The following is a 26,540-nucleotide window of genomic DNA, read 5'->3' on the forward strand; positions in this document are numbered from 1 at the left end:
GAAATTCAGCTCGATCCGACTATTTAACGACACAGCACTCACGGATCGCGCGATATGGAAAATCCGTTCGTGGCTCAAACGGACTCCGAATCGAGATCCGCGAAATTCCACACGCTCGTGACGACACGAGGGTCACAAATCTACACATAATTATATCATTACCCTCGCCCACGCGCTCCAGCACGCGCGGGCAGCTTTGGGTGTCCAAAGCGATACCGGGTGGCCGAAAAATCTCGGAACCAAGACTCCAAACTCCTACCCTAGGTAAAACACCCCATTTGGAGTCACTTTTGTTCTTGGACCACCCCAAAAAAGTGACCAGAAACCGTAGTTTCGAAGGGCCGAAGTTTCGGCCAAACTTCAAGTCGAAAATCGAACCTCTTATCGCTAAAATCGATCGAAGCCCATATACCCATCAGCTAGAGCACGAAAAATAGATGAGAAACCATACCTTACTCGATCGATTTGGTGGAGAAACGAAGGGGAATTTCGAGCTGGAAGTTCGGGTGGCTTTGCAGGAACCTCCGTCGGAAAACATGGTTTTCCGGCCAACTCAGGGCGGCCCCGGGGTTGAGATCGGTCAGGTTGTGACGGTGACACGAAGGTGGACACGTAGGTACCAACGGCGGAGATCGGCTCGGCCTGTGGTGGCCGGACCGTCCCTTGGAAGGCGAAGGGGCGCACGACCCCAAATCGCGCGAAGGAGAGAGAGGGAGGAGAGAGAAAGTGACGGGGAGAAGAGAGAGAGGGTATAAAATCTGACTTTTTGGCCAAATTACCATTTTGCCCTTCGCGGTTTTTAGACCATAACTTCTTCGTTACGGCTCCGATTCGGGCCTACTCCGTGTCTACGAACTCCTTTCGCCGCGCTCTACGTAATGGCGTAAGCGAAATTCCCAAATTCTTTCTCGATCAAAAAGTCAAATTTTCCCCCATTAAAATATGCGAGGGCAATTTGGTCATTTTGCTAAAAGATATTTTCCTTACCTTTCTAGATATTTCTTTCTTTTTTTGATATTTTGTTTTGGGTTCTTACATCTACGAACTCATTTATAATAAAAAGCTGTAAACCTGTAAAGATGTGCTCAAGATATTTGATCCAAATGATGTTTTTTTATAATCAAAATACATGACAACTGCTTTAGCATTTCTCTATATCTTTGGATTTGCCTAAGATCTTTGGAATTCATTTATTTCTATCCGGGGTGGCTTGCTTTGGTTTTGGTGCATTTCATGTATGAGGATGGAGGAAAGTATAGGAGCATCACTTTGACGTGAACATTTACGATTATAAATTAGTTTGGAACTTATTCAGTGGCTGAGGTGGATAAAGAAAAGCCATAACAAATTTATTTTTTTTCCAGCTCAAGGAATAAATAAAGGTTTGCATATATATGATATTTTCAATTTTGCATGTCATAATGTAAAAGCAGATTCCAAGATTGATAAATATGTAAAAACAAAAGAAAAAAGGAACCCCACTGACCACTTGATCGCCTATATAAGAGATCTAACCAAACAGCCTTCCAGCACCAAGAGAGCTCAAGAACACTTAGCTACTAAAAAACCAAAACCTTTTTTCAATCTCCTTTGTGAGTTAACTAAAATGGCCTCAACGCAACGCCACAACAAGCCAGCAACCAAGGAGGGCTCATTGGGCCATAAGGTTTCTGAGATTGCTGGCTTTCTGAAAGGAGGTCACCATGGAGATCACAACAGCAGCAGCAGCCACACTACTAGCACCCAATATGGCTTAGCCACCCCAGCAACTAATGGGCAGCATGGGCTGAACCAGCACCATGCAACTGGAACCAAGAAGAGGGGTGAGCGCAAGAACAAGAAGACAGGTGGCAGCCGAGATCTCCTTCAGAAGATCAAGGATGGCATTTCTGGCCATAGCAGCAGCAGCAGCAGCAGTGACAGCGAAAATGAAGGCTACCAAAAGAAGGCAATTGATTTAAGTGTATATCAATAACATATGAAAATAATGCAAAACTAACTATCTAACTGTGGGTTTAAAGATGTTCATATTGTCAGACCGTGAATATATTAGGTATTCGTAGATGCATGTTAATGATGTGTTTATAATGTACATTTGTGTGGGTTTTGCAGAACTAAATGGAACAGATGTGGGAGATCAGCATCAACTAAATATCAGGGACAGGGGGGGAGGAAGATGTGCCTCATCATCACTATATATGATAACTCAAGTACAAGTATATACTAGGTGTAAAATACAATAATGGCCTTACTGGCTTCTGATCTCTCACCACTTGGTTATCTATATATGATACAAGTGAAAATATATATATGTATATGTATATGTCTCTGTCTCTGTCTCTGGCTCTCAAAATAAAGTTATTTTCGTGCGATATATAATATATTAATGCTTCATCCAATAAACATTCCCGAAATTGATGTGGCTCGGTGGAAAACAACATGAGAACGAATGACAGAACAATATATGCACTCCAAACATATCGTCTTTGCAATAATATACGCCATGTCATGTGATAGATTTTTGCCATTAATAACTTGAAACAAATGAAATGTTTGGATCAATCACGAGTTACCGACATGATGCAGGCACATGGCAGTCATTGATTGGTGTAGGTCCCCAAGGTAGCTAGGTTTCTCACCAAAGCAGGCCATTCGAAGAGGAAGTCACATCTCATCACAATGAAGTTAAGGGTGGATGGTGAGAATAATAATTAAGTTACATATACTGAATTTATAATACCTTGGAAATTCATGGTACTTTAACGATTATAGATTAAATATCGATAATGTATCAAGCACTGTAACGTACATGAATAGACATGTTGTTTTATAAGAGCTAAAAAACTATCTGACAAAACATTCCGCTCTAGCTCACTGCTTTTGAGCACCAAGCAACCACAATAATGTTACCAGCCAGAAAAATATTATGCCAGACATGTAGTTGAATTGGGCCTCAACTATTGAGAAAGTAATTGTTGGGTTAAACTCCAATGGCAGAAACTTTTCATGCGAGTACTTTTCGTAACGGATGGGTCAAAATTCAACAGCAGAGACAAAATAAGCTAAATAAATCAGATGATGAAAGTATATATAAGAGAGAGAGAGAGAGAGAGAGAGAGAGAGAGAGAGAGAGAGGATGAAGAGAGAATTCAATATTTTTTGAAAAGGAAATATGAGATGGCATCATGAAATCTTAATTCTTGATGTATAAATCACGTTGTGATAACTTATATGTCCTAATTGGAGCTTGTAGCTCAAGTAGTTGATAACGTCTATTTCAAAACAAGGTCAGAGTTTGAATCATGCCTTATTTATCTTCCTTGTAATTTTTTTTATTTATACAAGCGATAGTCTAAACTATAAGGTGGGGGCGGAGCTAGGATTTTATATTTGAGGAGGCCAAAATGCTAAACACAAAAAGTTTAGTTGTATATTTTTTTTGCCTATTGAGTAAACTATTGCTTACAAAAGCACTAAATTGAAATGACTGGTTTTCTTTCATAAATGTAGTATGATTTTACTATTATATTCATATTAAAATACAATTTTGACAAGTATTGATTTGTGGTGAGGGGGCCATAGGCTTAAGTATAGCAATTTTTCTTTGCATTTGTTACCACATCCAATATATACATTCAAAAGGGTTAAATAAATTGGAGGGGCCAGGGCCATCCCAGGCCTTAGTATAGCTCCGCCCCTGGGTGGAGGGGAGTTTCACACACACACACACACACTATTAAGGTGCTATAGGAATTCGAACCAGAGACCACTGATCTGCAGCTCAAGGCTCTCTTCTACTAGACTAGACCCCAATAGCATCCTCCTTGTAATTTTTTTATAAAAAAGAAAAGAAAAACTGAGATGCCCTTGTTATGAAAAATGACCGAAAAAAGAAGTTAATAATTAGATAAAAGAATCTCCATGGTGGAAAAAAGAAAACAAGAAGAAAAAAATGGAGACAAGTAAAGCCGAATCTAATTTATCTTGTCCCTTGTATTGATGTATCGAAGGACAGTACATCCGGGAATTTCAAAAGAGAGTATGGGACCATCGGTAACGTGTTGCATTTTCACTCTGATCAAATTCCAATCTCCACTTATTCCTTTTCCTTTTGTTTTTGGAAATAAAATATAGGCGTTTTCTTTTCTACATGATTCCATTTGTCACACAAATATCATTATTTTTGGTTAAAACTATGCTACCGCCAATTGCGCATAGAAAGACGGTGCAGAAGTAGTAAAGCTAATAACTCTTCAGCAAATAATAGACAGATAAACCAATAGCATAATGAAGTTGCAGATTGATAGTGCAAAAACAGCATGAGCAGTTCACATCACAAAACACAGCAAGCAGTTTATGGCACAAGAACAGAATCCATAGACAACATGATACAACCCTTGATTTACATGGAAACTTTTCTTTGCAATATAAAGTGTCACCTTTCTCCAAGAGACCCTGACAAAAAGGATGCTAGGGCCCGAAGAGCGAGATCTTCAGCTTCGTCTTGCGTTAACCCAGTGGTTTGCAGATGCTTCTTTCCAATCTTGAAGGAGTGGTCACCACCATCAATCACATGCAAACCACTAGGGCATTTCATCTTCTCGCGTGTAACTTCTAGCTTTTCCAATGGACAGAGCGCATCTTTACTACCCTTCATGAAACATAATTGTGTTAGAGATAGAAAACTTAAGAAAGGCATTGTTATCTAACTGTAAAAGGAACTTTCATTCAGCAAGGATAATATATAGAAAGAAAATGAAAATCTCAGTTTGGTCATTCTATAAGAATTGGTATGAGAGAGCTGAAGAATTATAAATCCAAAACATTAAACCAAATATTTTATATTGAATCTATACCGTGCAGTAGTTTGCAATTGATGACCAGGAGGCACTACGAAAAATAAAAAGAAAACTTGATTCTAGAGAAAAAGAAATACCTGTACTAGCATTATGGGAACAGAAAGTTGCAAAAGTATTTCATCTCGCACTGCTCCATTAATTCCCTGAAATTTAAGATACCCAGATCAGACACAATCGGTGGCATATTTACATAGTTCGGAGAAGTGCAAAGGGGAAAGGGAACACTCGTAGGTCACAACATCAATTGCTAAGGTTCCAATGATTGCAGAATTTCTTCTTCAAAGAATACAGATAATTTTGTCTCAACTATTTTCACCTTCTAGTTTGTGTTATTGAAGATTTACTGCACGATGATTTCATGCCAATAACCCAAAAGAAAGAAGGAAAAAACAAAAGCAACAACAAAATAAAGTACATAATGTGCACAAATGAGATGTGGGGATAACAGCAGAACTCAGACCTTTAGGGGGTATCCTAAGCAAACCATTGCTGAAGCACGAATGCCTTCCTTGCAAGCTACCATACAGCTGACCCTAAAGACAAATGAAATCCAAAAATCATAAAAAGAAAGCACAAATGATAAGTAGCAAAGAAATTCATTATCATTAACATGTTAGAGTGCTAAAATGAAATTCAAATTTAAACATAAACAAGGGAAACACAGCAGAGCTTCATGAATTGTCCATATTTCTAGAGTTGGGCACTGCAGCCAATATAAGATGCATACACTACACAACTGTTCACCCAAAATAAAGCTCTGCAGAGATCAATATACATCTTTCAAAAGGGTATCTCCAGCATTACTTGATTGCATAGAGACTAACTTCTACTAATAGAATTTTAGGCTACATCAAGTAATCTTCAGTAGAAAGTAGAAGGATTATAACCTTGAACCCATAGATTTCCCGGCCAAAATCAACGGATGACCCGGGTATTTAGCAACAGCCTTTCCGACAACATCGGCGTGAAAGTCGACCAACTTTTCAGCCTTCGGAGGGGCCCTCCTTTTCCCACCCGAAATGTCTGCCAAGTATCAAACTTTAAGATTATACAAAAGAGATAACAAACTCCATGTATAACCCAAAGCACCATATGTACCCAGTAAACCGAGATTTTAGCAAAATACAAATGAACTTACATGGGTAATCAAAGGTAACAACTTCAACAGCATGTAGTGCTTTTCCCAACATATCCTTCCACCTAAATAAAACTCACAAAGCTTCAAGCTTTTTACTTCAACATTTCTTTTCCACTATTTCAAAAAAGAAAGAGAAGAGAGACCTGATCATCCAGTCAGAAGAAGAGGGAGCACCAGCACCATGAGCAAAGACCACCACAGGGGATAATTTCTCCAGTGTGGATGAAGATGTTGCTGACACGTCGTTTGCATCGTCTTTGCTCTGGTCCTTACGCCTGCGTTTTGAAGGGGGTGATGAAGCCATTCCCAGTCAAAGAACCCTTTGAAATGATTCCCAATTTTCAACCTGATCGAAACCCTAGATATCAGCCCTGAACTGATTTTCGCGCCAAATGTTAGGAAAGACGAAGACCCAACTAAAAGAATGTGCTGCGCGCCACTCGGCATCTCCTTACATACGGGTTGGGTTTTTCAATCAATACATTGGATTGGGTTTAGGCTGAGCAAGGCCCAATTTGGTTCAATCCTGAAATTATCTATTTTTATAATGCAATATTTTAATTCTTTGATTTATGGGAAGGGGATTCAAACCCCGTGCAAGGGTTACATTACCTAGACTAATTGAGCTAACTCACATCTACATAGCCTGAAATATCAAGACTATTCTTTACGGTTTGCTCTTTTTATATTCTTTTTAATTCCTCGATCAATATATATGAGGAGCAAATTTCAAAATCTTTTTCAAGTATTATATATATTGATTAAATCATTTACGCATTTAGAAGCCCCTCAAACACAAGCAATGGTACTCTGTTTGGTGTGAGGTGATAATGAGGACTTACAATGAGGAGTCCTTAATAACCGTTTGATTAATGAAAATGTTATTATTAAACACTAAATTGGATCCTTCAACACAACCCCTCAACATAGACCCTCGTTATAGAAGCTCCCGTGAGTTTTGACAATCTCAAAAATTGTCTCAAAAGTTGCCCTAAAACCCAATTTGCAAAATTGAGAAGTTCCATGAAGAATCAAGTTTGCAGCGTAGCTAAAGTTCGCATGCCCCATCATGGCCCAATATCCTTGAAAAAGAAGCAAGGATCCCAATTTTTGGTGGGACAGGGGGGGTATAAAAACCCAGAAAAAGACAAAAACAACTAAACAGTATTAATCATATGGATCTTAGTAACCCCTATTGAGTCACCCATCAACAGAGGCCCAAGCCAAGTTGGATTTTCCTCAAGAAACCAGCAACCCAGGTCACTGTTGTGGCTCCAAGCAGCCAATCTATCAGCCACTGCATTCTTCTCTCTGTAAATGTGTTGAAGTTTACTTCTTGGGATCTAGCTCAAAAGTCTCTTGCAGCTGCTACCCAATCCAGTCGTAGGATGACAGTTGTTCAGCTCATTACTCAGGATAAGATTCACGACCGTGACAGAATCCATTTCAACAACAATATCCATTATGCTTCTTTTAATAGCTAATTTTGGATCAAAAAATAATCCCCACAGCTTAGCTTCAAGGATTTGCCCTTTCCCAAGTTGACAGCGAATCCACCAATCCAGTTACCCCAAATGGTCTCTAATAACTCCTCCAGCACCAATGGAACCCGTACTTCTCTGGAGAGATCCGTCAACGTTTAGCTTTAACACACCATTCTTGGGGGGGTTCCAGGCCAAACTAACCTGGATTTTACCACCTCCCAACTGATTATTTACAGAGGCTCTGATCCACTCCTCGGCAGCAGACAGTATCAGCTTGTTTAGGCCTAAATTCCGCACGCTAGCCCATCTAGGTACTGGGCTATATCGACGAAAGGGATTTGGGCCTTGTTTTACCGAAATTGGAAATCAGCCCATGATATTTTAGAAGCCCATACCATTTCGAACCAATTCCAGAATAAATCTTCACATATTAAAGGTTAATTACCATTAATGGTGATTTAATATGAAAAAAGCTAGATTCAATTGGTTTAATTAAATACCCAGCTTCTGGATTTTTTTTCCCAAGAGCTCAAGGTTTGATCATCACCTTTGATTACTAAATTCAAAGATCGGATCAGCATATATGGGGGAGGATTTTTCTTTCCACAATTCCCACGTGATCCCAATGACAAGACATCAACAGAAGAAAGAGCAGAGGACGTGTTGGGGAGTTGGTAGAAAGGTGAAATCGGAAAACCACTCCCCATAACCATTAAATGCCATAAAAGAGGGCCAAGTTTCCTCCATTTACTCGTGAAGACCTTATCAGTACATACTTGGTTTACAAGAGACAAAGAAAGAAATAAGAGAGTTGGTTGTTAGAAAGTTAAAACTAATCATCATGAAAATGACTCTTGATGGGGGTTCTTCTTGTCATATTAACTACTACCCTTTTTTGCGCTGGAACAGAGAATCCTCTCAACAATGTGTCCTCCAGATATTAAGGAATAATCACTCATGCAGATTTCATATAAATATAGGAGGATTTGAACAGGATAGAGACAACAAAAAATCCAATCAAAACAAAAACTCTTAGTCATACTAACAAAATCAAGCAAGATCACATGATCCCAAAAGCTTTTAGACTTTGAAGTAACCAAGCTCTTTGGTTTGCAAAAGCCATCCAGCCTCTGACAAAATAGGCAAAACTCAAACTTCTGACTACAATTCAATTCAAAGAAGCAGTTCACAAAAGAAACGAGACTTCTGTCATTACAAATTTAGTTCAGAGCAGATGAATCAAGTGAAGTTCGGGTTTTTCATAATATGAAAACCTCAACAAATTTCCAAAGATATCTTGATATCTCAGAATTGCCTTTATAGCTCTTAGAGGATTCACAGTCAAGCAAAATAGGTACTGAAGTACAGTCCTAGATCAGCAATCGCCAATCCAACCACTTCCAGTCCAATCCAGATTGAAGAGATCTCAGTTCTGCCCATTCAAAAAACCTCTCCATGGCTAAATTTGATTAAAGCTCTATCAATCTCAACATTGGTATCGATTTCCAGTTGAACCCCATCAGTTAAAGATGCTGACGTGTAATTTCAGAACAGGTATATCCAATCCAGCCTAAGTCATAGACAACAATCCAAGCATAAATCAAAGCCCAATATTTTGATGTCCTTCCGGACTGGGCAGTTCTCTTTCGTTTAAATTGTGTAATAGGCAGTTCTCTTTAAAACAGTTTGATTTATTTCAATATTCATTTTTGGCTAGACTTACTAGTTTTACTATGAGAAATTGTAAAGTCCTCACCCGCTTAGGCAAGAAAAGAACTTATTTGGGAGATATTCCCCACCCAAATTCACAATAACTTTATCAAAGTCAATAGCTTGGGCGCAAGTTATTAAATTTTTATAAGTCTATTAGGATTTTTAGCCGCTAACAGTGGCACGCTCGCACACAAAAGAAAGTTGATTTGTTGATCATCAATGATTTCCAAGTCAATGGAGAACCTTACCCTACCACCATAGGAACTACATCAAAATGGATAAACACAGCTCTCGCAAACCATCCTCATTTTTTAAGGTAAAACCATTTCTCCATTTCCAGAGGTGCCAGCAGAGGACACCAAACAGAATTTTCCAAGGGATCGGCATAACTTATTCTTAGAGCGAAAGTTGCTGAGCAGCTAGGTAAATAAATATGATAGGTCATTGTCCACTATGACATCTGATTGAAACAATGTTCTCTGCCTCTAGTTTCTTGTCACAATACACTGCAGTCCATGGTATCCATCTATCATCACTAGCTGTAGCACAAAAAGCATTTTGCCACATGCTGAATGCTTTTGAAAACTGTGGCTGATCATCCAATTGAGTTATGCCATTGGCTGTGAAGATAGAAAGCAAAAGCTAAGATTATACTACAAGGTGGGATGGGAGGAATGTCAAACAGGAATTGAATTTATATCTGCATTGACCTCAATTGTGAATAAGATCAAAGATAACCTTGAGAGATGCCAATGAGAACCTAAGCTACTTTAATTTTATTCTTTTGCTCAAAGATAAGCCTAATTGCCTTGCCAAGGTTCTTAAGAGCCAACCCCCTTTTGCTTACGACCACAAAAGCTTCAAGTTGTACAAATTTGATTGGTCAGAAAAATTTGGGAAATCCACCTTGGATTGGTGCATTTGCTTATCACTACTTTTTATTTAATTAAATTATTTAAAAGGGATTATAGATATGTAGACCCCACCAGTATTGACTAACAGCAATGTTTAATTATCCCCACAAAACCTAGTGCTTCGTTTTTGTCTTTTTGTGGCCTTAAGAGCTCTATAAAGGGGCTTCTAAGCCAATGCTTTCTTCAACAAATAAGAGCAAAGCTAATGAGCAAGGAGTTGAAGGGAATCTTTTAACAAGGCATTGATTGCTCACTCTCCCTCAAGGGCTTCTCAGTTCAAGGCAATGATATTATACCAAGGTCCTTAGTTTTAAGGGGCACTTTGGTATGTTTTAGGCTATGAAGCTCGTTGGGGGGGAATGACCAAGCTTTGCCTCAACTTATAGCAGGGAGTGCAAGGCATTTTCTACGGATCGAAATCCAAGGCATTTTCGTTGCTCACTCTCCCTCAAGGGCTTCTAGCAATGTCAGAAATGATGAACTCGAAGCCTTTGGAGAGAGTAAACAAAAAATGTCTTGATTTATTATATGGCAAACCACATTTGATGGTGAGCATCGGAGCTCAGAGGCTTTTTTTCTTGATTTGCTTTTTGGAAAGGTGAGTGATGCTTACTATTTTCAGGTCTAGCTTAGCTAGCTAGCTCATGTAACAATTACTGGAAATTTAAAATGTCACACAAACTTTACCTGCATATAAATGCATGCTCACACACACACATATATATAATCAACAACATGCATGCAGCATACATTTGGAGAGAAAATTTGTACATTTCAAATATTATATATATATATATATATATGTTCTTCATATTAAGGAAAAATGTTTGGTTACTAATGAGTCATTCTTAAGCTTAGAACAAATGCTAAAAAAATTCTTTTTAATTGAAGAAATGTTGTGATGAACTTGATAATTAAGATTTATCTAACAATTTAACTCAAGTTATATTCATCATGAGATATTTATAACGCGAGTATAATTATTAATATATAAAGCCCTATTAAACTCAAAAATATTAGTGAACCTAAGTATATCGTGTACGGTAATAATTTGTGTGTAACACCATATGAATATGCAAGGTAGTTCTCTCGCAGCACAGTAATTTCTCCTTTCAAAGATACGAGTCCAAATAGAGTGTTGAGAAGGGGAGGGGGGTAGAGTTGCCCTTTCGTTACATCCAGGTTTCCCGCTGCATGTATAATATGAGTTGACTGGTCCTTGATGCATATAAAATAAGGAATCTTTTCATTACAGGAAAAACAAAACTTTTTTTCAAATTGCATCGCTAATCTCTAATGCAACATGATAACTTATTGGATGTGAACAAACAATTCAATTTCCACAGCTGCCTCTCAAGAAGAGAGATTCGGAAAACCAGCTTTTTCTTTGGGTAATTAGAAGAAACCAACATGGCTGCTTGATTAGTACTACTAATATTTGCTTAAGGAGAAAACAAGTAGAAACATTATTTTTATAATATTGAAGGTCGGCTAATGACACTGCTTGGCTACTTACATGTACAAATAAATCACAGTCTGATACATAAACAAAAATAACTTATTAAAAACACACACACAAATTGGAAGAAAAAATGGCGAGTATTTTTCACACGTGAATTATATCTGACGAGTCAGAGTGAAGTGAAGACTGAAGTGGTTGTACAAACACTGATAATCAGAAGTGCACATGGAAAAATGTCAGGTATCTCTCAAACCTTGTTGAAAAATGGAAGTTACAACCATCTCTGCCCTGCTTCCTTTATAACCTTAACTAGATAAAGTAGCTGCTACTGCTGCTAGTCCCCTCCACTGTGCCCAGGGCCACCACTTTCCTTCCCTCCCTCCCTCCCTCCCTCCCTCCTCAAATTACAGGAGGACAGGAATCTCTCTCTCTCTCGTTCTTTCTCCTCTGTTTGGTATTCAAAATTCTTCTTTTTCTTTCATGTGACTTGTGAGCCTAATATATGAACAACATTTTTAAAAAAAATGTATGTAAAAAACATGAACTTGTTTGGATTAAATGATATTAATTTTATGGATTTACATCTCAAACTTTTTCTGGATATCAAAAGCCATATAACTCTGACTGGATGAAATGCCAGAAACCAATGATTCAGAGAGAGAGAGAGAGAGAGAGAGAGAGAGAGAGAGAGAGAGAGAGAGAGAGGGAGGGAGGATCCAAGGATGATTATTTATAATAGCATCCCTAAATTGGTCGAGTTCACATATTTTCCTAGATTTTACCAGCACTTAATCTTGAAGTTAACCCATAATCACACCCAAATTAACCTACAGCCATAGAACTAATCCCTCGTACGAACCTCTTCTGATCTGCTGTCTGCTACATTAAGCAAGCTCTTGATTTTTCTCCACAAGTCGCACTTCTTTTGCAGATCTAAGAACACTGGCCTGACAAAAAGAAAAGAAAGAGCTTAATTAATCAGTTTTAAATTAACAATGATGCATTATTATATGAATCACACACCTGGTCATCAGTAATTTCCACAGCAAACCCATCAACGATGACCAGAGACAATGTCTTCTTGTAGCTTCCTGGCTCAAGGGTTCTTGCCAACAACTGGTCATGCTTCCGGCTTAGATACAAATCAAGCTCATTTGTCCCTCTCTTTGTTCTATGTATAAATAAGCATGTATTTTTAGATAAGGATACTTATGAAGAAACAGGAGAAGAAGATGAGCAGCAAGGAGAAGCAATATATACTTACCGATTAGCTCGAAGGCGTTCGTATTGAGGATCGTAGTTCATGAAAACAAAGTATGATTCGATTTTGGTGTCTTGCATTGTGGCTAATTCTAACTTTCTGTGCTCTTTCTTCTTCTAGGGTTATTGACTGATGGGCAATGTGGCCTCAGCTAGTTCTACATGATGCTTATTTATACTTGAAGTCATCACAAGAGGCCTACATTTTTGTTTACATTATCAAGTCTACTTTTAAGACAATATTATTACAAGATTTAAGTCTACACACTTATAATACGATACTAATAATTTTGACTAAATTGCGATAAAAAAATTCAAATTTCATTATATCTTTTTAAAAATAAAATAAAATATATAATAATACTAGACACACGAACTATTTCATTAAATGTTGGGCAAATATTACAGTTGCAAACTCAATTATCTACTGGGGAAGAAATTGGAATCTAAATATCTATTGGGTTGGGAGACAATAATGGGGTGCTTCTACGGCAACATTAAAGGTGGTGCCATCATTCACACTCGGAAGTTTCTTGCCTAGTGTTTGAAAAATACAATTTTAAATGTCGGCCACACGCTTGCAGTATAAAAGTCAACACTTATTAAACAACTTTTTCTTTTTTACAAAACATTTGCTATTTTCACCTATCTTTTTTATTTTTATTTTATTTTATTTTTTCACCGACCATATAAATTTAAAAATATATAATCTTATATTCTCATCTACATTATTCTTAAAATAATCTTTAATTATTAATTTAAGTAAATTCTCATTTTTATGAAGATAGTATTAAATTCAGCCACCCTAACCCGCCGGCGGCAACCACCCCTCTGCTAGCCTAAAACACCTCATTTTCTCTCTCGTTCTTTTCCCACTCCCACAAGACAGACTAGATAAAAATTACGGCTACAAGTCCTCTTCAAAAGTCTTAGAATCTCTAGAAATATCAAAAAAGGAAAACCTGTCAAAACAAATTGCGGTTAGAATTTTGCCTCTGTAGGAAGGTAGGGTCTGCATCAGTATCAACAAACAAATCAGATTCTTTTTCTTCTCTTCCTTTTATGGTTTTACCCAAGTTTGTGAGAGAAGATGTCCGAATCAGTGCCACCAAGTGGAACTTGTTTGGATCGGCACATGACGTATAGAGAGAGAGAGAAACAAAGAGACAGAGAGATAGAGTCAGATAGATAGGAAAGGAGGATATGTCGATGGCAAGGGGGGAGGGGGTCGCTGCCGGCGAGGTGGGATGGCTAACAAGTCGGTGGGTGGGGGACTTTTGGTGGCTGTTGGGTTTTAGTTTTTGTTCTTAAAATAATTAGTTTTAGTTTTTTTATATACCAAAAGTTAAGGGAAATAGCAGCACTCATTCTCTATTAGCAAGTATTAATTATAGGCTAGCAAGAAGCAGGTGTGTGTGTGTGTGTGGTGCCTATTAATTCTTAAGCAATTTGATTAGAGGCAGTAATTTTTTTCCATTAAGATAATTAATAATGGATTCAATATTAGAATATGTCATCTGGATACCGATGGTGACAAAAAAGAGGATCAGAAAGCCATTAACCAACTGATTAGTCCTTCTCTAATTAATCTTTTTAGCCAATATAGCAATGACTTGGAAGTCAAAGATGGAACTAATAATACTTTGATTATACAATTAATTATCTTGTCAAACAAAACTTTTACTCCATCAAACAGTGTGCCCTTTACTTTTGTGTATATGCACGTGTGCACGCAATTTTTGTATATATAAATCACACTAATACATTATTTTATATTTTATAAAACAATTTGTAGAAATAATTTTTAAATGAATACTTAAAAAGTAGACAGTTCGGATTATTAAAATATAATATGGTGAAACCTTGGCAGTGGCCCTCAAAAAAATTCTATGTGTATATAGTGCATGAACCAATGTAAAAGATCACATAAATTGAAGAAGGAAAAATAAATTAATTTGCTCTGCCTAGTCTTCAAGTTTGTACAAAAATTAAATGCCCTTTAATTATATCATCTAGAAGGAACATTGGGAAGCTTTATCTACATGAACATGGATATGAAAAAACGACCCCATACATGGCTCTTATTATTAGCTGGAAACAATAATCGAGAAGATAGAGTAATAATGCCAAAAAGCCCATCATGTGAATGGGGGAATTCATAGGGTTTATTTTTTACTTGATTAATCAATCTGAAATCAGTTTTCAAAGTCATAGGATCTACCAAGTACCTTCGTAATCAAAATGAGATGATGTGTTGGAATTGGTCAAGTCGTTAAGACTGCCAAGTGCAATGCATGTGGGCAGGGCTCTAGTTGATTTATCAGAAGTTAAGCAGAAAATTCGAATTCATTGAGATATGGACTCGTTTAGCTGTAATTCTAAATAAATTAGAATTATTTATAAGAAGAAGCACATTCCACGTGCTTATCCATATAATCACTTAGAATCACTCACAAACAAGTTCATAATTGATGTTAAGGATTTGTTTTGTTATTTCGGGTGTTTAACCCCTTGTTAGCCATAGAAGGTGATTTGTCTTCTGATTTTATAAATATAGATTCACGAAAAATGTTAAAATGTAAACAAAATAAAAAAATTCAGACCAAAAAAAAGAAAAGAAGAGTTAGAAAATGTTTATAATGGAGAGGCATAGTAAAATGCAAGTAGACAAAAAGACATGTACGCACATGACAGCAACTACGTAGTCCTGTCTAGGTCATTCGCCAGAATCGTACGTACGTGCAAACAAGTGCAAGTGGAAGGGGTCAACACCAAATGTACGAACTCCACGTGTCAGTGATTGAGCGAGTGAAAGGGTAGGGTGGACACCAGACACCCTTTTCAGATTCTTCCACACAGAGAGAGAGAGATAGGGAACTCTGACTACTTCTCTGTACTCTACTCGTGAGTTTGCTCTGTCAGTCACATGGTAAACTGAGTTATCTTTTGAATTTTAATGCATAAATCTACTTGTGGCCTATAGACTCAAGCAAAATCTCATATATATTGTGACGATGTGAACAAATGTTCATGTCCGAAAGTTAAGAGATCTTACATAGGCTTAAGGAGTTGGGTTATTCTTTTATTGTCAATTGGTTTTGCGTGAAATCTCATCTTATTTAACTTTATAACTATGAGAAAGGCTAACATACATTAACATAGATAATATTATTTATATATCTTAGTGTTTTTATAAAACTTCTCGTTTAGATTTCAAACTAACTTTTTGAGGTTTAAAATTGTTTTCACCTTTGATATTTGACCAGGTGAGAAATTGAAGACTGACACTCTTTCAAAGGCCAATTTGAAGCAAGCTGACCACATTCCTCACTTAGTCTTTTAAGAGAGATGGGCTGGGTTGTTGGTTTTCCATCTTCTCTATATGAATTATATATATGAATGGAAGAGAAGAGTAAATATTCAAAAGGAACTTTGACTGTGCCATGTTACACATTGACTGTTATAGAGCTTGGTTTAGTGAAACTCAGTCTTGCAATTTAGGTGAAAATAATTTTCTTTTCTTTGGTTAGTAAAGGTGAAAAGATTAAGAGATTAGGTCTCTCCCCTGCTCGTCTTCAACCGCAGAAGGCTACAATTGGAGAGATGATCAAAACTCTTAAATAAGTTCATATTTGAAGAACATAGTTACATCTCTGAAGACAAAAGAGAAGAATAAAAGGGCTTATTCTTTTCTGAATTTTGGGTTTAGGGATGTATGTATATCGTATGGATCGATCCCTTGTACACACAAGCTGACTGCATAAAATTTGACAGTATCATTTAAATCTAAAACTACTTACAATATCTCCAAGAGAGAACAATATATCTCTTTTATAGAAGGCCTAGCCTCTGGTTTGTCACTTGTACATGCAAAAGCAATGTCCAAAACCCCAGACACTTGCCTCCTTTCTTTCCCTTCCTTCACAGCAAACTCAAAAAACTCCGAACCACCTTCTGATATCAGGCCTTCCTTCTCTTCCTTTGTGCCTTCTGTCATTCTCAAACCCTTTGGTCCTGCCAATACGTCCAGCAGTATCACCCCAAAGTTGTGAATGTCACTCTTCTGACTCAGTTCAGCACAGTAAGGAGTTGTTTGCTGCCAGCATGGCGACTTCATCATTTGCCACATGTTGGGAATTTCGACCGGCTCCGCCAATTGGGTGAATCCATAATCGGACAAGCAGGCTGAGAAGTCGATGTTCACCATCACATGGCATACCCTAATGCTCCCATGCACGTTCATCTGCATCTTCTTGTCATATGGAGGGTATTGCTCATGGATGAATGCAATTGCTCGTGCAATATGAACAACTATGGTCAGCCTTTGGTTCCAATCCAATGCTGTGTGACCATGTTGCCTAGCACCTTTATGGTGAAACCAAAATAATAATTCAGTCATATATGACTAGAAAATAAAATATTTGAATTATATGTCAAGGTGTCACAAAAATGAAAAATATAATTTTAGGTCGACAACATCAGAGTTGATCTTAAGAGATTTAAAAGGTCTGTGTGAAAATGGAGAGTAGGCAAAAACGTCTTTGGAATGGGTAAAAACACTTCCAAACAAATCTTAATCTAAGATATTGTCCATGTTTGGTAATACTGAACGAAATGATTCTCCACTCATTTTTTTGGTATTGATCTTGTGTTGATGTCCAAAAAGATATCGTCTGAAGCTTATTGATTCAACAAAACAACCTAATTTTATAGGTAAGTACAAGATCATCAATAAATCAACATAGGATCCAAAGTTACTACTACGTTATGATGATTAAAAGTTCTAATTATTGTGTTCGATAGAAATAGACAAACTCAGTTTTTTTAAGGTTATGAAAACACTTTCGATCCTCATGTGAAGCACTTGAAAATAAATATGTAACACGTATTTAGGAATAATTAAGATATGCTTTAATTTAAACTTACCAGCAAGCAAGTCAGCAAGGCTTCCCATGGGGTAGTAATCAGAGAGAACAAACTTGATCCTCTTAGCATACAAATAAGCAATGACAGGCACAAGATACTCACTCTTCTCACTCACCTTAGCCAAGTGCTCTATTCTCTTCCCAAAATCACGACTCCCAGAGCTCACCTTCCTAAACCTCTTCACAGCACAAACCCTACCACCCAACAACACCACCTTCTCAGTCATCCCCAGCCTGCTCTCCCCTATCACACCCACCGAACCTCTCAGCACACCCCTCAGCGTCAAGTGGGACAGCCCTTCCCCACATCCAAGACACTTCCTGTCGTGTCCGCAGCGGACAAGTGGCAGGTCCTGCATGAACCCTACGATGCAGTCTTCGTAGTCGTTGAACGAGCTGGTGGTGTAGCCTTGTTGTGGGTCTTGATCTTCATTTTTGGGGCTCTTTCTGGGCTTTGCAGTTAAGGCTCTTGACAACATAGTTTCAGAGAGGAATTTTGAAGAGAGGATTTGTAATGTCAAATGTGTTTTGGTGTTTTGGTGAGAATTATGGCGTGTGGTTGTTCTTCTTGTTGGTTGTGATTTTGATTCATAGTGACGTTTCTTGGTTGTATCAATCCAGCTATCTTGGTGCTTCCTTATTGGGCCCTTGGGTTTCAGAAAATCCAAATGTGGAATCTGATATTTTTCGAACTTTGGCCAGCCTACCAAACCAAACACATGGTATATATAATTCATATTCCATGGTGTTATTCAGACTAGGGTTCTGCAGATCCAATTCAATCCTCTAAAATCAACCTATTCAATTCAATTTAATTCAATTTTTATTGGTTTCGACAACATTGGCAGATTGGATTGGATCAGAAAAATAGAAATTCAATTAAATTTACTAAACACACCATTTCTAATATGTATTTACCTCTTTTTAGAAGGAAAAAAAAAAAGGATGTTACATAACCTATATGGCAATACTTTTAGAAGGCGAAGAAGCGTTTTTGAAAGCATTGGTCATAATAAATAAAAAGTGCTTATAAGTTTTAAAAGCTGAGTGATGCCATCTTGACATTTTTCACAATATGTATGAAAAAACTCTCTTCCCTCAATATCACTTGTATAAAAAATTAAAAAAAATTCAAGAGATTGTGAAAGACTCTTCCACGATGCACCATAAGAATTTCAACTGCTATAAAAGAATCATTTGTGAATGAATGCCAATGGAGTTTTTAAAAAATAAAAAATATAAATATATTTGAATAAATGCTTCTAATTACTTAAGTTACAAACGTCTTGCAGAAAAATTAGGAGTTAGGAAAATGTTTAGATTGCTTAAAACAGGGGTTTTTAACAATGTAAGCCCAAGAATGTCTTCACCAAAGGGCACAAGATAAGACCACTCCGAATTTTGTGGAGTTGGGTTGAGAAAAGTCTTGCCCAAAACTTGAGAGCATGAGATTCAAATGGGCCACTTGCAGTATTTGGTTCAAGCTGGCATTGATTAAGATTTGGCATAAAAAACAACTAATGATAAGAACAGAAGATTCAAACTTTCACATAAGATCTCCAAAAAAATAATATATTTTTGGGACATTATTGCTGTTGGAGTAAAAAATACTACAACTGCGCCACGTAACAATCGCAACATAAAATAGCGGTGGTGAGCATGTGTCTTCTGTTCCAAAGTCGCCCTGGTCAGCCTCACTCGTTTTCTCCCCCTGATAACACGTCCTGAGTGACGTCATTTCCGACCCCCTTCTCACACCCGGCACCCAGTTTTACTAAAATACCCCCTTCTCCAATGTTATTTGACCCCTTTTGATTTACTATTTGAGAGAAGCCTCTTTGTCAATATTTTTTTGCAAAATTTCAATTGCGTCTCTAATATGAGGAAATTCTAAGAAAAGAAGTCTTAGTTGTCGCCTCTTTTTGGGGGTTGGTTACTTCCTTCTTTAACTCATCCTCTCTCATTTTATACTTTCTTTTCTCATTCCTTTAATTTTCTCTCAAGATTATTAGTTTATTTTGTGATATGGAAGCAATCGCCGTGAAATGATGTTGTCGCCATGATATAGTAATTGTATTTTAGCCCATGTACACAAAGAGTTGGCTCCCTTCAACATAATTTGGAGCTCTAAAGAGGGGAAGATGTCTGTTTGTGCTGAGTTCAGGTTTAACCAGTGCGTGACAATGAGTTTAGCGGGTATGACACTATGATTTTCTTCGAGTTGCCTGAAAGATATGGAGCGGTGGTCCTGTTTCTTAGTTTTGTTTTAGACCAATAATTTTAGAAACTCTTTAGGAGTTTGTTGTGATTTGTTTTCTATTTAGGATTTTTATTTGTTTTTAGCTTTTGACTTTCGATACTGATTTTTCGTTTCTGATGTTGAGCAGCGGATTTGTATTGTAGGTCTTAATACATGTACTTTTGGTTGCTGGATCATGAATTTAATCATTGTTTGGATTGTGCGTGATTCTCTCTAGATTAATTCAACATGTTGTGTTTGGTCACTAGGGAAGATTTACCTATATTTAGCACATAGTTTTGCTCTGTACTTTTGTGCATGCTTTTAAATTTGACAGATAGGATGCTAGTCGACCCAAAGATTTCGTATTGTAAATGAGTTTTGTTTATTACAAAAAATTATTTAGCAAACTCATTTATTAGCGAGACCTGAATTTTGCTCATCTAATGACTTTTAGCTCTTCAATTAAATTTTCTACATTTAAACAAGAAACAATACAATCAATCCAAAAGTCAGATGACTTTTAGCTCTTCCATATTTATGTCACCTCATCACTATGAGAGAGTATAGTAAAACGATGAAGAGTCTCTTGAGATGCTCCTAGTAAGCTTAGGTGAATGGCAAATATGTAAATTCGACAAGAGAACGAGCCCTTATTTGGAAATTGGATCCATGTGGTCGTGCCCGCATTTTCCAAGTCAACTCAGTCGAATCTCATATCCCTCCAACTAACGGCTCTCCTGCGAACCCAAACTAACCGGAAACCCCCTCCCTCCAATCACGTGGCCGGTCACCCCATTGCCCGCTGCCCGCCTTTTCCTCCTCCCCTCACTCAAATAGTCACAAATTTCAAACCCCAACTGCCCGATCTGCCCGAAACACACCCCTTATAAGTTATATATATCACCACCAACCGCTCCTCTTCTCCAATTCACAAAATGGCCAAACTCGTCTTCTTCCTCGTCGCTCTCCTCTTCCTCTTCTCCTTCTCCCACGCCCTCACGCCGTCCGATCTACCCGAGAAGGAAACCAACGGCCGCGATCCAGCCAACACCAAGTTTCCCGAATCGGAATCCAAGCCCGAGACCGCCATACTCTTACCCAGCGAGAAACGTGACTCCGAACCCGCCAAGGTCTTCGAATGGATACCGGAGGCCGCCGATACGAAGCTTCCGGATTCTGATGGCCCCACCATCTTGGCCAACGAAGAGTCGACTGAGTTCACACACAGCGAGTCCGTTCCGTTGACCGTCATCAGCTTCCGCCCCGTCAACCGCCACTTCCCCAGGCGCCCCTTCCCGTTATCGTTCCGTCACGGACACCGTTGCCGCCATGGCCGCCACCAGGTCGGGCCGTGGAGCCCACGCTTCCACGGAGGAGAACGCGACCGCGACGTCGTTTCGTACGGCGACGACATGATCCTCGGCGACGACTTGGCTTTCGATCCGGTGTTTCGCGGCGGACCGCGTCAGATCCCTCCTAGGTGGGGCAATTTCCGCCACGGTGGGCCCAGGTTCCCATTCAGGCACGACGACGACATGGAATTGGAGAGGCATCATCACCATCATCACCACCGCCACGACCACGACCACGACAGCAAAGAATTTGAAGGAATGGAGAAGCCGAGAGAGCACAGGCATGAACACGAACGAGAGCACGAGGGTGGTTTGATGAGAAGGTTCCGCAAGTTCTTGAACCGCTTTTGAGTTTTGAAGCGACTATCTTAATCTTATCTGTTTTTAGTTTTACTTGTACCAGCTTATCTTATGTTACTCTGTTTCTGTAAATAACCATGCATCCATGGGAGATGTAGCATCGTATCTTATTTGTATTATGCATGTACGTATCTATGTAAGTTTGACTACTATGACAGATAGATTTTATATATAAAAGAATGGTTTGCTATGTGATTGCATCTGAACCCAGAATTTTTCTCTATATGGTTGGACAACGAAAAAGAACAGAAAATACAGAGCTGAATTCCTGTAGCTTAGAGGAACAGAGAGGAAGAGTTACATAAACAGAAATTTTTAGGAGTAGTTGGAGCATGTAGATGCTTGCTGGGCACTGCTCAGCTCTGAGCACTGTAAAGGGCTAACCAGATGGGCGGCCCCACTAATGTCCGAGCACTTCCAGGGTGGCGATCTTGATCCTGTCATGCCGTGGAGATTGATGTTGGAGAGACAGATTCCGGTGAACGGGGAGTTCTTCAGACCTAGTATTAAGCCGGCCTGCTGAACCTGCACTCCCCAAATGTCCTTCAATGTGATGCCCTTCACGACTGGGAGAGCATTTTGGTTGTATTTGTCATCTGGGTGGTCTCCAACATCTCCTGCTATCTTTATTCCCCTTCGGACTTTTTCCATGTACACATCTGAAACTGTGATGTTTCTTATGAACCCTCCCCGGCCGATGTTTGTTTTGATGTGGATGCCAACTCCCATGTTGTAAAGGTTTATGTGTTCAGCCAAGACATTCTCCACCCCACCAGAGGTTTCACTTCCAATCGCAATTCCAGAAAATGGGGATGATCCTCTAACACGGCGGATGGTAATGCCCGAACTAGGGCGGCCATAAGCGATCCCGTACTCATCCCATCCGCTCTTTACAGCCACAAGATCATCTCCAGTAGATATGTATGAGTCCTCTATGCAGACATTAGAGCTTGAATCTGCACATATGAATACAAAGATATACATCATGGACATGAACATAAAGAGGCTTCACAATTTGTGACTCTTCCATACTCAATCGTGACACCTATACAATGCACAGACCCTTGTCTTTTCCGCGGTAAACAAGATGTGGCTTATTTAGATAACAGGCATGTACCTGGATCAACTCCATCAGTGTTGGGAGAGTCATATGGAGCCAAAATTGTGACATACCGGACAACAACGTTGCTGCAAAGGAGAAAAGTATGTATCAGATCAAAATCACAGCTCAGCAGTACATTCTTTGCAGAAGGTGCATTAGGCTCAAGCACCATAAGGGAAGTTTAGGAAAACATGAAACAGGATAGTTGTGTTTGTACTATAATTTAGCTGGTCGATTTCATGTAATTCCAGCTTATAATCAGAATGTATTGGCAAAGTCGCAGTAAATACATCAAGAAATTTGACTTTCATCCATAAAAACTTTCCGACCTAAACATTATCAGACAACATTCAACCTCAGGTTGGAGTGGTTATTTAACTTTCGTACAGCCCTCCATGAAATGCTACCTTTTCTTCAACCGTTTACATAGTGAGTTTCTGACAGATGTTCCAATAGTACTTCTCTCATTGAAGTGAGGCAATCGATCAGAACATTACCAATATGGCGCCAACTAACCTTTCTTTCTACAATCAATCCATTCTGACCTACCCGAACAACATGTATGGACCCCCTCAACCCCCTTCTTTATTGCAAATTTATAACTTCCAAGTTTCTGCAGTCACTAACTCAACTCAGAATAGCAGCAAATAAAATAGAATATCATAAATTTTTCACTTCAAACTTCTTTACTTTCGTTTAAAGTGATTCAGCTTCAAAAAACAATTGGTTTGAATAAAAGGTGAACAAAAGACTCAACTTCGCAATCATAAGTAAAACAAACTGACGGATATAATTTTTGAACGAAAATGGCAGGTAGAGTACTGTAAAAGACTAAAAACATAAGGGAAAACAAAAGATATAAGCTCCAGTCTATAAATAAAAAAAGGCAAAACTAAAAATTCCACGTTTGGCTGTTACCTGCAATAAACAGGGTGAATGTTCCAAAAGGGAGAGTTCTGGAAAATCACATTGGAAATGATAATGTTTTTCGAGTTCATGAATTCAATGAGATTTGGTCTAGTAAACTGAAGAGTTCTTTGCCTCCACATGTTCCACCATACATCCCCTTGGCCATCGATTGTTCCATTTTCACCTGAAAAGGAACAACTCATTAGATATAGGGTAACCCATAAGAAGAAGTACGTCAACTCCCACAACCCAGCCTATACCACACCCAAAAACAAAACAAAAAAACAATAATTACATCTTGTTCAAACCTACCAGTGATAACCACATCATGGATTCCATCTCCATGAATAAAGCTCGTATACCTCCCTCCAGGAAGCTCCCTCCCTCTTCCATAAGATGGCAAAGGAGCAATCAGCGGCCAATTCCTAGTATCCTGATGCATCAACCCACAAAGAGAATTGGAAGGAGCTACAACATAAATTGAAACAATGACCACAAAATAAATCAACAATCACAAAAAGTGTTCACTTCTATCATATAGTAGAGGGGGAAAAAAGGTTTGTTGTAATGATGTTTACATAAGGGTCAGCATTTACAGTTTTAATATTTAGGACCCTGCTGCTGCAAATCAGCAAAAATACAATAGTCAAAATTTTGAAATGAGGTATTCTTCTAAAAGATGCTTTACCGTACAAAATGCAGGGCTTCAAATAAACCACAGACATATAAGTGGAAACTGATTATTTGGAAGAACTTTCAGTATGAAAGTTATAATCATTCCAGTAAAGGAACTTATGATAATTGTTTCCTGTGCCATTATTGAAATTGTAATTTTATATACATTCACTTTCATTTTAAAAGAGAAGGAGAAAAAAGTTAAAGATGTCTCTTGGTAACGAACCCCGTAGATTAACTGCTAGCACAAATTATAGCGCCACATTATGAACTAAAAAAAGTAGCAAAGGATTCCAATAAGCGAACAGCTTTTGAACATGCCAGATAGTTACAAGTCCAAGTACAGAAAACTATGGAACCATCAGTTATGGCGCTCTGTGACCCGCTGAGGAGGGTGTGACATTCTTTTCCCACATTAAGCACAAAATCATGCCATAATCTAAGGTTAGGTTGCCTTTTCATGACAGTCAAAGTTAAACTTAGTACTATAATATTTGATTTGGCTTATAGCCTAAAATATAAATCATAGTGTTTAATTAAAAGAAGACATTTACTTTAGAGGAATGGTTTTTGTAATAAAATAATAACAAATCACTGTCGCTGTTTTCTTAAATAATAAATTGTGACCAAGCCATTCTTATCCTTGTCGAACCAGCAATATACTAATTTATTGTGACAGTATCAAAGACGACAATATCAGTGGCGAATCATCTAGCTGTCCAACTATTTGATTCATCATTCTATAAATGATATGCACATGCAACCATGGTGCAATAGACCCACCATTTATTTCTGCTTTTAGCCTGGTTCCACCGCATAGCCTGAGGCTCCACACATTCATTCTTGCTAAGCCACACAGGGCCAAAACAAGTGGGATTTTCAACCACAATCCCACATTTAGAACAAACACAAACACTCATAGAGATTACAAAAGTTGAACATAATCACACCTAAAACTCTGAAACCACTCATTTACTTGCATGACCCTACACTCTCATTCCTCAACTCTTTCAGTGAAAAAAAAAAAAAAAGGCACAACCCAGTAAAACTGAAGCACAAATTTGGGGACTTTGTGCCATCAAATTAACTATGGCCATGGTAAAAGTATTAATTTGTAGAGCAAAAGTTAGGTGAACACATTGAATGGGTCATAAAAAGAGTGTTGGGTTTGTACCTGGGTGGCTTTGATAACAGCACCTTTGGCCAAATAAAGAGTCATGTGGCTTGTGAGATTGAAGCTCTCTGTTAAGTAGACCCCAGGAGGTATGTAAAGAAGCGTGCCTCCTCTCCTCTTCAAATGCTCAATCCGATATATCGCTTCCCGAAACGCCTTGGTGTTCAATGTAACGCCGTCGCCGACGCCTCCGAAATCCGTTATCGATATCTTGTCGTTTCGGTACCGCATGGGCACTATCCCAGAGCAAGTTACCACTTCCGCCACTGAGAAGTAGCTGAGGCAGAGGAAAATCGAAAGGGAAAACCAGAGATAACCCATTTTTGGTAATTTCTAGAGTTTACGAGGGGAATTGAGAGATAAAGCGGAGGGGTTAAAGTCTAAAGCGCCAAAGAGAAAGCTCCAAAGAGTGCTTTAATGGGTGAGTAGAAGGAGCAAATGCTAGTTGTTTAGATCTGGGAACGGAACAAAGAGAAGGCTCCAACAACCCAGCTCCAAAGAAGCGATTTTGGGTTAAGCTGCAAAATGGGTTTGCATTAATTAATTCAAAGACAACAGCTTTTGGTTAAAGATTTGAAAGCAGAAAGCAGAGCGAGGAAGAACATACTGGTTGTTGTAGTTGTGGGTTTGAGCTTAAAGCTTTAGCTGCGCTGATCCAACGGCTGAGATGAGCCTGGAAGATGACTTCGGAACTCGGAATCGGAGTTTATGAATTTGAGAGTGAGAATTTTGTCTGTAAGTAATTGTCTTGAGCTGATAAAAGAGAAGGAGAGAGCGTGTGAGTTGAGCAAGTTGTGGGAGCGCAACACTTAAAGCACATTGCGTCGGTGGTTAATAAGCACCGCTTTTGTCACAAAAAATTAGCGCTTTCCAATGGAAAAAATATACAACAGAAAAATGCTACCGTTAGTTCCGGGTGGGGCATGGAGAATTTTGGGCCGTTGATGAGTGGAACCCACATTATCAATGGA

The 26,540-nt window shown here is 38.5% G+C and overlaps 5 protein-coding genes across 6 annotated transcripts; 1 reads left to right on the plus strand and 4 right to left on the minus strand.

Annotated features, from left to right (window-relative positions):
- Window positions 1–4,252: 4,252 nt before the first annotated feature.
- LOC117628267 (KAT8 regulatory NSL complex subunit 3) lies at window positions 4,253–6,446 on the minus strand. Its single transcript, XM_034360684.1, has 6 exons — window positions 6,141–6,446; window positions 5,998–6,059; window positions 5,747–5,882; window positions 5,320–5,392; window positions 4,937–5,002; window positions 4,253–4,651 (listed from the first exon to the last, which is right to left on the minus strand). Exons 1-6 carry the CDS (start codon window positions 6,299–6,301, stop codon window positions 4,436–4,438), a joined length of 714 nt encoding a protein of 237 aa, XP_034216575.1. The 5' UTR covers window positions 6,302–6,446; the 3' UTR covers window positions 4,253–4,435.
- Window positions 6,447–12,270: 5,824 nt separating this feature from the next.
- On the minus strand, window positions 12,271–13,062 carry LOC117628059 (subtilisin-like protease SBT2.5). The gene is made up of 3 exons (XM_034360419.1): window positions 12,835–13,062; window positions 12,594–12,741; window positions 12,271–12,517 (listed from the first exon to the last, which is right to left on the minus strand). Exons 1-3 carry the CDS (start codon window positions 12,909–12,911, stop codon window positions 12,455–12,457), a joined length of 288 nt encoding a protein of 95 aa, XP_034216310.1. The 5' UTR covers window positions 12,912–13,062; the 3' UTR covers window positions 12,271–12,454.
- Window positions 13,063–16,626: 3,564 nt separating this feature from the next.
- LOC117629032 (putative receptor-like protein kinase At1g80870) lies at window positions 16,627–18,234 on the minus strand. Its single transcript, XM_034361559.1, has 2 exons — window positions 17,757–18,234; window positions 16,627–17,195 (listed from the first exon to the last, which is right to left on the minus strand). Exons 1-2 carry the CDS (start codon window positions 18,232–18,234, stop codon window positions 16,627–16,629), a joined length of 1,047 nt encoding a protein of 348 aa, XP_034217450.1.
- Window positions 18,235–20,731: 2,497 nt separating this feature from the next.
- Window positions 20,732–21,909, plus strand: LOC117629363. The gene has a single exon (XM_034361921.1). The coding sequence runs from the start codon at window positions 20,933–20,935 to the stop codon at window positions 21,698–21,700; it is 768 nt and encodes a 255-aa protein (XP_034217812.1). The 5' UTR covers window positions 20,732–20,932; the 3' UTR covers window positions 21,701–21,909.
- Window positions 21,905–26,409, minus strand: LOC117629361 (probable polygalacturonase). 2 transcript variants are annotated; one of them, XM_034361919.1, is made up of 6 exons: window positions 26,177–26,409; window positions 25,570–26,087; window positions 24,033–24,153; window positions 23,730–23,904; window positions 22,827–22,897; window positions 21,905–22,665 (listed from the first exon to the last, which is right to left on the minus strand). In XM_034361919.1, exons 2-6 carry the CDS (start codon window positions 25,888–25,890, stop codon window positions 22,025–22,027), a joined length of 1,329 nt encoding a protein of 442 aa, XP_034217810.1. In that variant the 5' UTR covers window positions 25,891–26,087; window positions 26,177–26,409; the 3' UTR covers window positions 21,905–22,024. The 2 variants fall into 2 exon arrangements, with proteins under 2 accessions (XP_034217810.1, XP_034217811.1); XM_034361920.1 differs by having other exon boundaries at window positions 25,570–26,409.
- Between the last annotated feature and the right edge of the window lie 131 nt (window positions 26,410–26,540).

Source organism: Prunus dulcis, chromosome 5, assembly GCF_902201215.1.
Source record: "Prunus dulcis chromosome 5, ALMONDv2, whole genome shotgun sequence".
Lineage (NCBI taxonomy): Eukaryota > Viridiplantae > Streptophyta > Magnoliopsida > Rosales > Rosaceae > Prunus > Prunus dulcis.

Coding starts and splice junctions, on each gene's coding strand:
- LOC117628267 (XM_034360684.1), bottom strand. CDS start 6,301: ATGGCTTCATCACCCCCTTCAAAACGCAGGCGTAAGGACCAGAGCAAA. Junction 5,003..5,319: donor GCTTAGGATACCCCCTAAAG/GTCTGAGTTCTG, acceptor CTTAAATTTCAG/GGAATTAATGGAGCAGTGCG. Junction 4,652..4,936: donor TTCCCATAATGCTAGTACAG/GTATTTCTTTTT, acceptor TGTTTCATGAAG/GGTAGTAAAGATGCGCTCTG.
- LOC117628059 (XM_034360419.1), bottom strand. CDS start 12,911: ATGCAAGACACCAAAATCGAATCATACTTTGTTTTCATGAACTACGAT. Junction 12,742..12,834: donor GAACGCCTTCGAGCTAATCG/GTAAGTATATAT, acceptor ATTTATACATAG/AACAAAGAGAGGGACAAATG. Junction 12,518..12,593: donor TGGAAATTACTGATGACCAG/GTGTGTGATTCA, acceptor TCTTTTTGTCAG/GCCAGTGTTCTTAGATCTGC.
- LOC117629032 (XM_034361559.1), bottom strand. CDS start 18,234: ATGTTGTCAAGAGCCTTAACTGCAAAGCCCAGAAAGAGCCCCAAAAAT. Junction 17,196..17,756: donor CCTTGCTGACTTGCTTGCTG/GTAAGTTTAAAT, acceptor TTCACCATAAAG/GTGCTAGGCAACATGGTCAC.
- LOC117629363 (XM_034361921.1), top strand. CDS start 20,933: ATGGCCAAACTCGTCTTCTTCCTCGTCGCTCTCCTCTTCCTCTTCTCC.
- LOC117629361 (XM_034361919.1), bottom strand. CDS start 25,890: ATGGGTTATCTCTGGTTTTCCCTTTCGATTTTCCTCTGCCTCAGCTAC. Junction 24,154..25,569: donor CTGTTATCAAAGCCACCCAG/GTACAAACCCAA, acceptor TTGATGCATCAG/GATACTAGGAATTGGCCGCT. Junction 22,898..23,729: donor ATTCACCCTGTTTATTGCAG/GTAACAGCCAAA, acceptor TCTCCTTTGCAG/CAACGTTGTTGTCCGGTATG.